The following is a 12,123-nucleotide window of genomic DNA, read 5'->3' on the forward strand; positions in this document are numbered from 1 at the left end:
CGTTGGAGATTTAAAAGCTGTAAATTCTTTCACATATTCTTCTTATATTAGCCTGGCTTTGACAAATTCCAGTATACCCTTCTCATCGCGTTACCAACTGAGAAATTTACAACACAAATGTCACATATGTTCCACGGGTGATTGTCCAAGATCCTGACATCCTTGAATTAAAAGAACTTAAGCCATTTTGTGGCCTTGACTCTCCCCTTGAACTTGAACTTTGGCGCGCTTAATTTATTTTACTCGAGTAATTTAAATGAAACCGATAAACGAACAGTAGGAGTCTTATCAACCCTGCAAAACCGCACTTAGCATTCCTTACCAAATCTTCTTTGCACGTTGAATGCTGTCACTATGCAAGTTGCACGTGACTTGATAACGGTTAAACAACCAGAAGACAACTGTAGAGTTCATTCAAAATACAAAATGTGAAGGGGTGATAAATCTGCAACCTTTTAAGCAAAAAGCACCCTTAACTCGTGAGCTGCATATAACATATCACAAGTACACGCGTCAAGCCACGTTTACATTGAGTGAAGCATGCAGGTTGGTTTTTAGAATGATTTATTTTAAGGGCATAGCAAGGGAATTTTTAAATTACCTTCACTTACGTTGCCAAAGCTGCTTTCCTAGGAACGTGACCCGTATCATTGCCCACTGTTTCTCAACTGCGCACTCAACTACGTATGAGAGGGGTCTGGCGAATAGTCACACAAAATGTCATGGCGACTCAAGATGACAGTGTAAGTTTTCCCATTTTTGATCCTCTTCCACGTTCACTGCGACTGATTGGAGAATTGTAAGGAAATGTATCTTGAAGGGATGGCATTCTTCGATTTTCAAGTCGTGTGGAAAAAAGCGACATTTGCTGAACCTTAGCCAAAGAGGATTATAAACTCGGATGCGCCTTTTCATATGAGCCAGAGGAAGACGACCTCCGAACTCCAAGCACGTATTCAACAACGTTACCAGGACACAGCTTGGCTTATTTATCAGCAGCAGCACGTTAGAAAGCCAAACACAGTTTTGAGTTCTCCACAAACGCGTCAGGCGTTCGAAAAGGCAGAGAAGACGCATGACTTTCAAGATATTTCCAGCCAGCCTGGTCCTATTCATGACAAAGTTCAATCGCAGATATGCGTCATAATTTAACACATGATTTGCTTGCGAACACAGACGAAGAGTAACGACAACCGGAAATACGTCTGTGTTTGCAGGTTAGTACATGTCTCGCAAGAAAATTTCAAGTGCAAAACCATGGCATAGGGCTTGTTGACTATAGGCTTGACATGACTGTGGGTTTAGACCGCCATTATCTGCCCACCCCAACTCTTGACTTTGTATTAATATAAAATTACTGTTTGACGGTATTAGCTGTCATCGACTTACGATTTTCCACTTCCTTTAATGAGATCGCTTCTTTTCAAAATGATCACATAGCGAGGTGAAATACTCGGAAAATGCAGCGAGTTCTGGCAAAGATTAGTAAATGATCTGGAAGTCAATAACCTGTCAGATTTAATGGTAACCGGTCGTTTCGATCGAAGTTCGTTTCGATCGAAACCAAAAGTCAGTTCGATCGAAGGCAAGAGTCAGTCCGATCGAAGAGTAAATGTTTATAAAAACTACAGCTTTGCAAGCGTATAGATAATAAAAGTTCTTGTGATCGAAACAACTTTCGATCGAACTGACTTGCATTCGATTTAATGATTTGTCGGTTGCACAACAGCGTATGATTTACAAACAACTTGATGTGGTTGGTCCTCTTGAACTGTGGTGCGTGACCTGGCTGCCACTCAATTAATGAGGTCTATCAAAGTGCTGCAGTTTAGTTGAAGGTCAGTCAGTGTCGTGTTCCAAACATTTTGATCTTTTAAGGTGGCTGGAACTAGTTTCACTACTTTTAGAGACCTTGTTAGATGGGTTATAACTACTATACTATATCACGTAACAGCAATGTTATGGTACCACGTCAAACACCAATTATTGCTTAACAAAATGCGCTCACAATTTTGACGTAATGGGTTACCATGGCAACATGAAAGGTCTCCAAAAACACCCTATATTTCGTCTTTACTTGCTTATATCTCAAAAATGAGCTCGGTGACCCCCATTTTTTATTGTAGAATAGTAATTAGCATCTTGAGATAGAACTATCAGCAAAGTTTAAAAAAATTCTTGGGAGCCAATTCAGAGCTACCTTAATTTTTCGAAAATTTAAGGTATTCTTGGCTCCCAAGAATTTTTTTTAACTTTGCAGATAGTCCTATGTCAAATTGCTAATTACTATTCTACAATAAAAAATGGGGGTCACCAAGTTCATTTTTAAGATATAAGCAAGTAAAGACAAAATATAGGGTGTTTTTGGAGAGCTTTCATGTTGCCATGGTAACCTATTACGTCAAAATAGTGAGCGCATTTTGTTAAGTAACAATTGGCGTTTGATATGGTACCATAACATTTCTTTTACGTGATACAGTTTTGTAGTGACAACCCTTCTAATAAAAAGGTCCTTGAAAGTAGTGAAACTGGTTCCAGCCACCTTAAACTAGAAAGTTTCACTTTTTGGTATCCTAATAAAGAACAGGTACACAGATCACCAACTGAATGAAAAGTGAGGATCTCTGTATTCCGTTTTTAGCTGGATTATAGGTGAGCTGACTTCTTTCAGCAGGGATGCTACAATGATGAGAACACCTGCCTCTGGGTTCAATTCCCACGTGTCTTGAGTTTGTTGGTTCTGTACTTTTGAGCCTGTTTCTCGAAAGTCCTGAAACTTTATGGGCCATTTTCGGGTGTCACAATTCCCTCTGTACCTCAAGAACGGAGAGGATTTAAGTCATCAAACTTCACAGTCAGTTTGCTTTTTGTTACCTTGAATACACCTTAAGAGATCGGCTTTCCTGAACAAGCGGTTGGCACGTTCACAAATGGCTTTTCGGGCCCAAAAAATTTTCAGGACTTTCGAGAAACGGGCCCCTGGTCCGAGAGGTTTTACTCTCGCTACTCTGGTTTTTGTCTCTCCTCAAAAACCAATGTTTGATTTGATTTTATTTGAGAGCTGCAGGACCATCAGTTGTAAAACTGTTATGTGCTTTCCTCGTTAAGTAAAGTCATTATTATTATTATTATTATTATTACTATTATTATTATTAAAATACAATAAAAAACGTTCTCTGGCTAAAAATTTTCAAAAAGAATATAAGCTTTCGGCTGTCGATCTACAGCCTTCCACGGATAAAACGTTGAATGTGAATTAGTGAAATATATACAGAAAAGGCGAGATAAAAATGATAAAAAGAACAGAGTAAAGGTATGAAAAATGGTGGCTATTGTTTAAAAAGAATTTTATACTGATTAGGAATCGGCTTAAAGTTATTGTCAGCATGCTTGGTAGAAGAGGTGTGCCAGGCCTCTAGAGTTTTCCTAACACGAAAAGAGCCTTTGTCTATAACTCGAGAATGGTTGAAATCAATGCGATGACCGAAAGACCACGCATGTTTCGCAATGTTTGACCCATTAGCACATGTTTTTACATTCCTAACGTGTTCTTTCTTGCGGGTTTCAAAGCAACGGCCAGTTTCACCTATATAACACCAATCACAATCGGCACAGGGTATTTTATAAACCACGTTGGGTTGGTGTTCAATAGCTGGTCTGAATTTAGGAGAAAGGAATTCTTGTTGTAAAGTCTTGAGGGGCTTATTTACAACTCGGATATCGTGTCTTCGAAGAATTCTTGTTAGAGGTTGCGTAACACCATTGATAAAAGGAAGGACAGCAAAACCGTTAGGGTTCTCTTGAGGTGTAAACCATTTAAAAAACATGCCAACCAATTCTTCAGGTGAAGGGATGGCATGTGTGGTTGGTTTGGAAAATTCAGACCAGACTAAATTCAGACCAGCTATTGAACACCAACCCAACGTGGTTTATAAAATACCCTGTGCCGATTGTGATTGGTGTTATATAGGTGAAACTGGCCGTTGCTTTGAAACCCGCAAGAAAGAACACGTTAGGAATGTAAAAACATGTGCTAATGGGTCAAACATTGCGAAACATGCGTGGTCTTTCGGTCATCGCATTGATTTCAACCATTCTCGAGTTATAGACAAAGGCTCTTTTCGTGTTAGGAAAACTCTAGAGGCCTGGCACACCTCTTCTACCAAGCATGCTGACAATAACTTTAAGCCGATTCCTAATCAGTATAAAATTCTTTTTAAACAATAGCCACCATTTTTCATACCTTTACTCTGTTCTTTTTATCATTTTTATCTCGCCTTTTCTGTATATATTTCACTAATTCACATTCAACGTTTTATCCGTGGAAGGCTGTAGATCGACAGCCGAAAGCTTATATTCTTTTTGAAAATTTTTAGCCAGAGAACGTTTTTTATTGTATTTTAATATGCCTAATCCTGGCTGCGCTTCAATTTTTAATTATTATTATTATTATTATTATTATTATTATTATTATTAAACTGTTTTTTTATAATTAGAACAGAATATATATCTTTTTATTATTATTATTATTATTATTATTATTATTATTATTATTATTATTATTATTATTATTATTATTATTATGATGTACAATTTAACTCAGTTTTGCTGGTCAACCAGATAAACTTCCTCTGAGTGGGTTCAGATATTTACAGTCTAAATAGCTCAAGCATTCCTCTTACAAGCAGATTAATGAGTTCATTATTGCAAATTTGATTTCAGTAATCATTTCAATGATCTGGTCATCTGATGAATAATGCAAAATTCAAATCAAGCCTTTGTTCAAAACTTGAATTTGATTGGAATATTGCTGGCTTCTGGTGCCAGGCCGGCGTGAGAATTTCACAGGTTTACTGATTTTCATAATCTGTCAAACAACGGCGATTTCACTCTAGCATCATTACGTTTCTGTAATCTAACCAGTATCCTCAAACTTGAGACACTACGAGAAGTGAATTTAAAAAGAAAGCCAAATCATGCTTGTTAACGACCATGGTAGATTATGCAAATTAGCACACCTGTCAAATTCTCATGCCAGCTTTGCACCAGAAGCAAGCAATAATCCAATCAAAATTTGAGTTTTGAACTGAGGCTTGATTTGAATTTTGCATCATTCATCCGATGACCAGATTATTGAAATGATTCCTGAAATCAAATTTGCAATAATGAACTTATTAATCTGCTCGTCAGAGGAACGCTCGAGCTGTTTTGACCGTAACTTGTGTGCGATATAAGATTAACTTCTCCATACTTTCCCCCTCCCCCTAGTCCAGCATATGGGGCAGACCAATAGACTTTGTGTCAGTGCATGTCACATGATGTGAGAATTTTTTCCAAGAGTTTTGAGTAAGATTGTAGCTGGAAACTTGAGGTAAAGATATGAGCTGTTGTGAACGCTTAGTGTACCTGCATGATGAAAATAGCCCCAAACCACATGACATTTTGCAAAAGGAGATTAATATCCAAGTCAGGCCTATCTTACAGCATCACACTCCTGTGATTTGTAGTTCCCTGAACAAGAGCTGAATAAAGTCCAAGATACTGTTCTCTTTCTGAGGGAATACAGAAATGTCTAATAAAAAAAGGGAAAAAATATTGTCTGCTTTTTAAAAATATAAACACAACACTCTGCAGGTCTTTACTTGGGATACCCCATAATGCAGCAGCTGTAAAATTGAATTGTTGACAATAATAATACATTGTCCGATGGCAAATTTCATGTAGTGGAACAAGTCTACTTAAGTACAACCAGTCCTTGCTGATTACGGTACCAGGATGGGGTGCACCACAAAGGAATTAGCCACTATCAAAAATACTATAATCCTCTGTGTTTGTCCCTCCAAAATTTTGCATGAGCATTGTTTTTATTTTCTCTTGTGACTTATAATGGTCGCAAGAGAAACTGGAAACAATGCTTATTCAAAATTATAAGTCCCAAGAGAAAATGAAAACAATGCTTATGCAAAGAGTATAATGGTATTTTTGATGTTGGCTAATGGCATAGCTGACTGGTGAAGTTTCTTTTTTTGCAGAATGCCAATTGTAATTATTATAGAAAGCCACAGGTCATTACTCTAATGCCAGATGATTTTACTTATGATTGGGGCAGCCTCAGGGGTGAAATGGTTAATAATAATTATTGATGTTGATCATGATTTGTTGGATACAGGTTATTGTTTAATAGCACACAGGGGTCACACAGTAGATAAGTTACCCAACAAAACACCTTAAAAGTAAGTAACCTCCGCTCTGAAACACAGTATACAGTATGTTGCTCAAGGCCAAGTAAATGTACACGTACCATGCAACAACTGTGCCAAACAGGATTACATTTAACACGAACAAATTGAAAAACTAGTTGGAACATTAGAAAGATTAAGGATCACCTTAGTTGAGCATTTAGCAGAGTCAATAGTATTGAATTCAAAACTGTTCAAGTTTGCAATAATAGATGTTAGTGTAGGTAATCACATGATTTTGAGTGGAATTTGGAATAAATAAGCACAAGTAAATTTTTTCAGACGGCCAAAATTGCACTTTGTTGTTTTGCAGACGATGGCAAAGAAATGGACAAAAGTGAAAAACACACACGCAGGGCGTGCAAAGCTATTGCATTTGCCCAATAAATATGCCAATGTGGGATGTTCTCGTTGCCCTTGCCGTTTTCATTGCTTAAGCTCCCTAATGTGTCCCACTGGTCTGCAGGCTTTGCAAAGTCATGCACCTACAATTTGCAGGTGCATGACGGAGGTTGAAGGTTCAACTCAATTTTTTCACTGTCCTTTTGCCTGTTACCAAACCAAGCAACTAGTTTCCCACTATTAAAGTTTCTTCTTAAAATGTAATCTTGAACTGAATGAATGCAGGAACACTGAACCATATCATTCTGGTACTTTTATTTTGAGTACTCTAAAAGTCAACATAACTTTTTACACATTTTTTAAACATATAGAAACGAAACAGTCTTAACCAACAGTGGAAAATATGTGACCTTAAAAGTAGCTGATTACAAAATAGCTGTTAAAATTCAGATGTGTATACATTCAAACTTATCCCTCAAATAAGTGACTTGCTGCTCTTTTATTTACAACTCTAAGGAAAAAATTATATTTCATTTTAGATACTTGTATTTTGGTACAGATAAGTGAAATAAGCCACTCTATCCATTTTTTGTTTGATGCAATTATGAATTAACATAATCAACCCAAGGAAATAATGTTAAAATACACGGTAATCTTAAAGGGGCTGTGTCACAAAATGTAGCCAAATTTAGCAACTGAAAACTGGCAACCAAATCAAGCGAAACAAAAAAATAACTATGTAGAACATTGAAGGGAGGTTTGAATAAAACAGCAAATACAAAAGGAGGCAGGGATGGGCAAAATTGAAGAAGATTAAAATGGACTGCAAGCAGGGTCTTTGAAAAGTGTTCAGATTAACAGCTTTTCAGATGTTCGTAACTTTAAGGACGGTGCCTACTAATTCAAAGGTATTTTTGCCCCGATTTATGATTATGCAGGAAAGCTAGATCTTAACAAGTGTTATTGAAATCCAAAAAGAAAATTGGGGGTAACCACGCATTTTTCGAAGATAATTCATGAACAATATTTGTAAAAAGCTTTAAAATACATTTAGCAATGTATGACGTTCTTTCTCAAATTGAAGCTCAATTATCTCTAAAGAATGCATGGTTACCCCCAATTTTCTTTTTGGATACCAAGAGTACTTACGAGGATCTACTTTCTCTGCCAAGTTTTAAACCGCGCAAAAATATCCCTGCATTAGTAAGCATCACCGATAGGAAATCCGAGTATCTGGAGATGCGCAGAACGTATGGGCAATAACAATAGTAGGCACCGTCCTTAATTATGTAGGCTCAATAGCCAACAAAAAATGATTTGCAGTGACACGGCCCCTTTTAATATGCAAGCCTTTCTTTGCACACAATTTTCTGGAAAACAAAAAGATTGTTTTACCTCTTTGTTATCTTAATATTTTGGGCATGTGCTGCTATTAAATTTTGTTTGAAAAATTAATCTCTAAAAATCATAAATATGCTACTCGAAAGTCACTTCAGCCTTCTTTTTAACCCATTGACCCCTAGGAGTAAGACTTAACAGATTTTACTCTGTCCAACGCCAGACAATTTTTAACTTGTCAACCGGGGGCCATGCTACAGTGCCTGAGGAGTGAATGGGTTAAGAAGTTCAAGGACCAAAAATATTGTTTGCTAAATTAAATAATTTTTATCACAAAGACTGGATTTATTCTTGCCTTTAGTAGGAAGATAATTATTAAGAATTTAACTGGACATACTAACATGGTATGAGGCTTGGCTAAGCAATATATAATAAAAATAATTATTATTAAACCAGGTTGAACAATGGTGAGGCTTAACTGTTGTGACTTTTTTCAATAATGGTTATTTTGTCAAATCACTGACAAATTTCAAGCAATAGGGTGAAGAAGATAGGCACTGTGTATTGGAAATTTTGCCCAAAATTTCAAAAATGAGAAAAAGCCTAACCATCATTATACTTACAAACTTTATGCAAAATTCATTAAAGATTCCTGAGGTTGATGCCAACAGAAACGAAGTAACCCTTTCACTCCCAAGAGTGACACTTATAGATTTTACTCTGTCTAACGCCAGACGATTTTACTCGTCAATGGGGAACCCCACAGGAGTGAAAGGGTTAAGTTACACCCCAGTAAATCACAATACATGTCAAATTCAACGTCAATATTAGTATTCTATATGTAAATTACTGAATGAAGGGTCTGTAGCAGTAATTTAGATATACATTACTAATCAATTTTCTGTAACTTATCATTAATTATTCACTTCACAAGGCTGATACAATTTGCAGGAGATCTGGATGGGATTTAAAATTGCTCTCCACTTTAAGCCACTGATTATTTTTAGCCATGAGCAATATGATGTTAAATCAATCTGGATAAGAAATTTCTAAAAATATGAGAAAATCAATGAAAGCTGATTTATTGACCTTCCAAAATATTTACACCACTTGGGGATGCATACTTTTAAGTAATAAAAAAAAGTAAGACCCCAACAATTTATTTGTTACATAATGAACAAGGTCCAGGGTCTCCAGACAAAAAAAACACTTAAGTGCCAATGAAGTGAAAAATATATTTTGCATATTTTAAAGACCTTTAAAGATGATGAAGAATGGTGTTTTCTATTTTGGAATATCTTCTCTCGTTTCCAAGATATTCAAGTTTTTGTTCAAAAATTGATGATGTCACAAACTGTGCACATGCCTTCAGTGTCTGTATAATAACTCCGAAAATAATGGATGCGCTTTTGTTCACACTTGGCACCAGTAATGTACATCAGACAAGACAAAAAGTGACACCCATAAAGATGTTGCCATAGCAACACTCTCGTTTCCCGTCCCTCTCTACCAAAAACAAAATATCTCAGATTTTGAACAGATAAGCACAGGCAGATGGTCAGACTTAAAATGCATAAGCTGCCCATAATGCTTTATATCTCTGTATAAGCTTGCCAAGAGTGAACACATCTTATTACGAGAGTAAATGACAAAATCAATCATGCATTAAATAGACACAGCAGCAAAAAAGTGGTTGCCATGGCAACAGCATAAAGGGTATCGCTTTGTGCCTTACTTTACATGGATTACCACTGCCAACATCGAATATTTTAGCAGATATTCTTAATTTCTTTTATATGTTGCAGTCATGCGTACAGTTTGTGACGTCATCATTTTTTGAACTAAAACTTTAATATCTCTGGAACAAAAAAAGAAAAAGCCATTCTTCGTCATTTTGAAAGGTCTTTAAAGTAAGCAAAAGATATTTTTTACTTCATAGGCACTTTAAATAATACCATAATATGGCATCAATAACTTTTCTTAATGTGAAAGGTTACTGTAATTGACTTATTCATTTGCAAAAATTTGCACCAATTTTCTGGGTGCATGTTGGCCACTTCAGAAGTTGTCTTTGTTCTCTCCTTGAGGTAAACATTACGTGATTACGATACCACTTTCCATTGTAAATGTGTCTTTCTACATAGCAGCATCCAATCGACACGTTTACTGCACTGAGCCAAACTGAATATTTAACCTCCAACCTATGAAGTATTAAAAAGTATTAGTTTCATGTAACTTGTTATCCATGTCAAAGTAAGGCCCCAGTTAAAGGTTTTGAGCTCGAAAAACACTTTTTATGCCTTGCTAAATTATGAAAATTTTCACTGAATATTAAGCAAAGAGTTTTACAAGCATTACATTTTTACATCGCTTTTTCTGTTGTACTAAGAAAAAAAAAGGAAAGTTGATTCCTTATCTGGGCATGGTATATGTACTACACAGTAAAAGGTTTTTCAAAGGTAACAAAGAGATCATCAGCATTCTTACTTACTATATCTTGCGCTCCTTGACTAATATCTCCTGCCGCAACCCTTCAATCTGTATTTCAACTTCTTGAAGTTCATCAACGGTGCCACCAGTGGAATCTGTGCAGTGACCCCCTGTCATCAAACCCTGGAGAATGCGTTTCCTGGAAGATTTTTGATCACACCTTGTCGTAAACAACTACCATTTTTATGCAACTTTCAATATTAATTTTTGCAAATTCAAGGTCAAGTTTGAGAAAAAAAAAGTGAAAAATTCATCTTCCAAATCGGAACTCTTAATCCCCACGGTATTAACGAACGCTTTTCATTTAACTAATATATTCCTATTTTTCATGTTGCCATGTTACCACCAATAGCGTAGCTCCTACTCTACTATAAAAAGTACACGTAACCCATAATTCCTCGATTCGCTCTGACGAAGGGCTAACGCTCGAAACGTCAGCTTTTAGAATCTCTGTACGGTGGCCAATTTACATTATCAACTCCGTTACAACAAATTACAACTCCGTTACAAATTTTTGTATACTACTTCCCCACCGACGCAGCAACACAGTTTCTTTAGAAACTACCCCCTTCACTCTTTTAACATAGCTTTGAAATCCAAAGAAAAACAATGATAATAATTGATTTATTGGTCATAGCAGCACTTTAATGTTAAGTTTAATTATTTAAGCTAGGATGCTGCCACAAGCTCTAGCCTTGGAAGAGTGATGTGCTTCCAGCTCTCATTTTCCCCCAGCCTGAAAATTACATGTACCTTTTCAAAGGGGGAAAGATCAGGCAAAAATGAATCAAAGTGTTATTATAATTTTTTGCATGTTGTACATGATCTAAACAAACTGGACATTGTTCTCATTATAATACATGTGCAAGAAAAATGAATGATGATCTCTCTATTTGCTGAATTCTATATTTCAGTCTACACAAAGTACCTTCTAAACTGCATAGCTTGCAGAAGTAACTGAAGCTCATCAATTCCTAGCTCTGATTCTAAAAACTGATCTTCTGAGCTACTTGTTGCCTCTGATCCTAACTTCAGCTCCTCCTCCTCTTTCTGTGGAGAATTTAAGAAATAAGCACAAACCAAGTAGCATAATAAATTATAATCAAGAATTCTGGAACTTGGCAAAAATTAACGTATTAAGTCATAGCCAGTGAGTAGTGAAAGAAAACACTGAGCTACACTTGAAAGAAACATTAATACTGATATGAAATGAAGGTACAGTAGTATGCCAGCTTATGGGTTTTAACTTAAACAAACACCGCCACCAAAGTTTGGAAGAGCAGTGTGCTGGCAAGCAAGTTGAGCAATGAGAATGCATTTCTTCACGGTGCAGAAACACAAACATTTTTGTGTAATTTATGCTACATGTAAGGCAATACATTTTTCCAACAAGCAAAATTCCTTATCTTTGAATAATGAGTTCAACGTGCAAATATAGTTTGCACCGTTAGATTGGTAATTTAAAATTACCTCAACAAGCCAGTAGTCTTCTTTTTCTTTCTTGAAGCAATCTATTTCAGCTAAAAATTCTGTTAACAATTCTTCAGAAGGATGATCAAAAGTCTTCAAAATTTCTGGAACTCTAAAATAAATCCATAATAATAAAAGATTATAGTTGACAAAGGGCTTTATGCACAATAATACATTGGAACCTCCCGTAAGCGGACACCCTTGGGACCAAGGGTTAGTGTCCGCTTACAGGAGGTGTCCACTT

General features: G+C 36.3%; 2 protein-coding genes across 4 annotated transcripts in view; both read right to left on the reverse strand.

The window, feature by feature from the left end:
• Positions 1-741, reverse strand: part of LOC137993424 (high-affinity choline transporter 1-like) — a 17,072-nt gene extending 16,331 nt beyond the window's left edge. The window contains exon 1 of one of the 3 annotated variants that reach the window (XM_068839264.1): positions 612-741. The gene's annotated coding sequence lies outside the window, so the exon portion shown is untranslated. Of the gene's footprint in view, positions 1-601 lie in introns of all 3 variants that reach the window. The other 2 variants (XM_068839263.1, XM_068839266.1) reach the window with 2 other exon arrangements.
• Positions 742-2,434: 1,693 nt separating this feature from the next.
• The window catches only part of LOC137993425 (tudor domain-containing protein 5-like), a 31,803-nt gene continuing 22,114 nt past the window's right edge, over positions 2,435-12,123 (reverse strand). The window contains exons 20-23 of the mRNA XM_068839267.1: positions 11,880-11,991; positions 11,338-11,459; positions 10,411-10,548; positions 2,435-10,120 (exon numbers count right to left, since the gene is read on the reverse strand). Of these exons, the coding sequence (XP_068695368.1) occupies position 10,120; positions 10,411-10,548; positions 11,338-11,459; positions 11,880-11,991 (373 nt within the window). The 3' untranslated portion in view covers positions 2,435-10,119. The remainder of the gene's footprint in view (positions 10,121-10,410; positions 10,549-11,337; positions 11,460-11,879; positions 11,992-12,123) is intronic.

The sequence above is a fragment of the Montipora foliosa genome, chromosome 2, assembly GCF_036669935.1.
Source record: "Montipora foliosa isolate CH-2021 chromosome 2, ASM3666993v2, whole genome shotgun sequence".
Taxonomy (NCBI): domain Eukaryota; kingdom Metazoa; phylum Cnidaria; class Anthozoa; order Scleractinia; family Acroporidae; genus Montipora; species Montipora foliosa.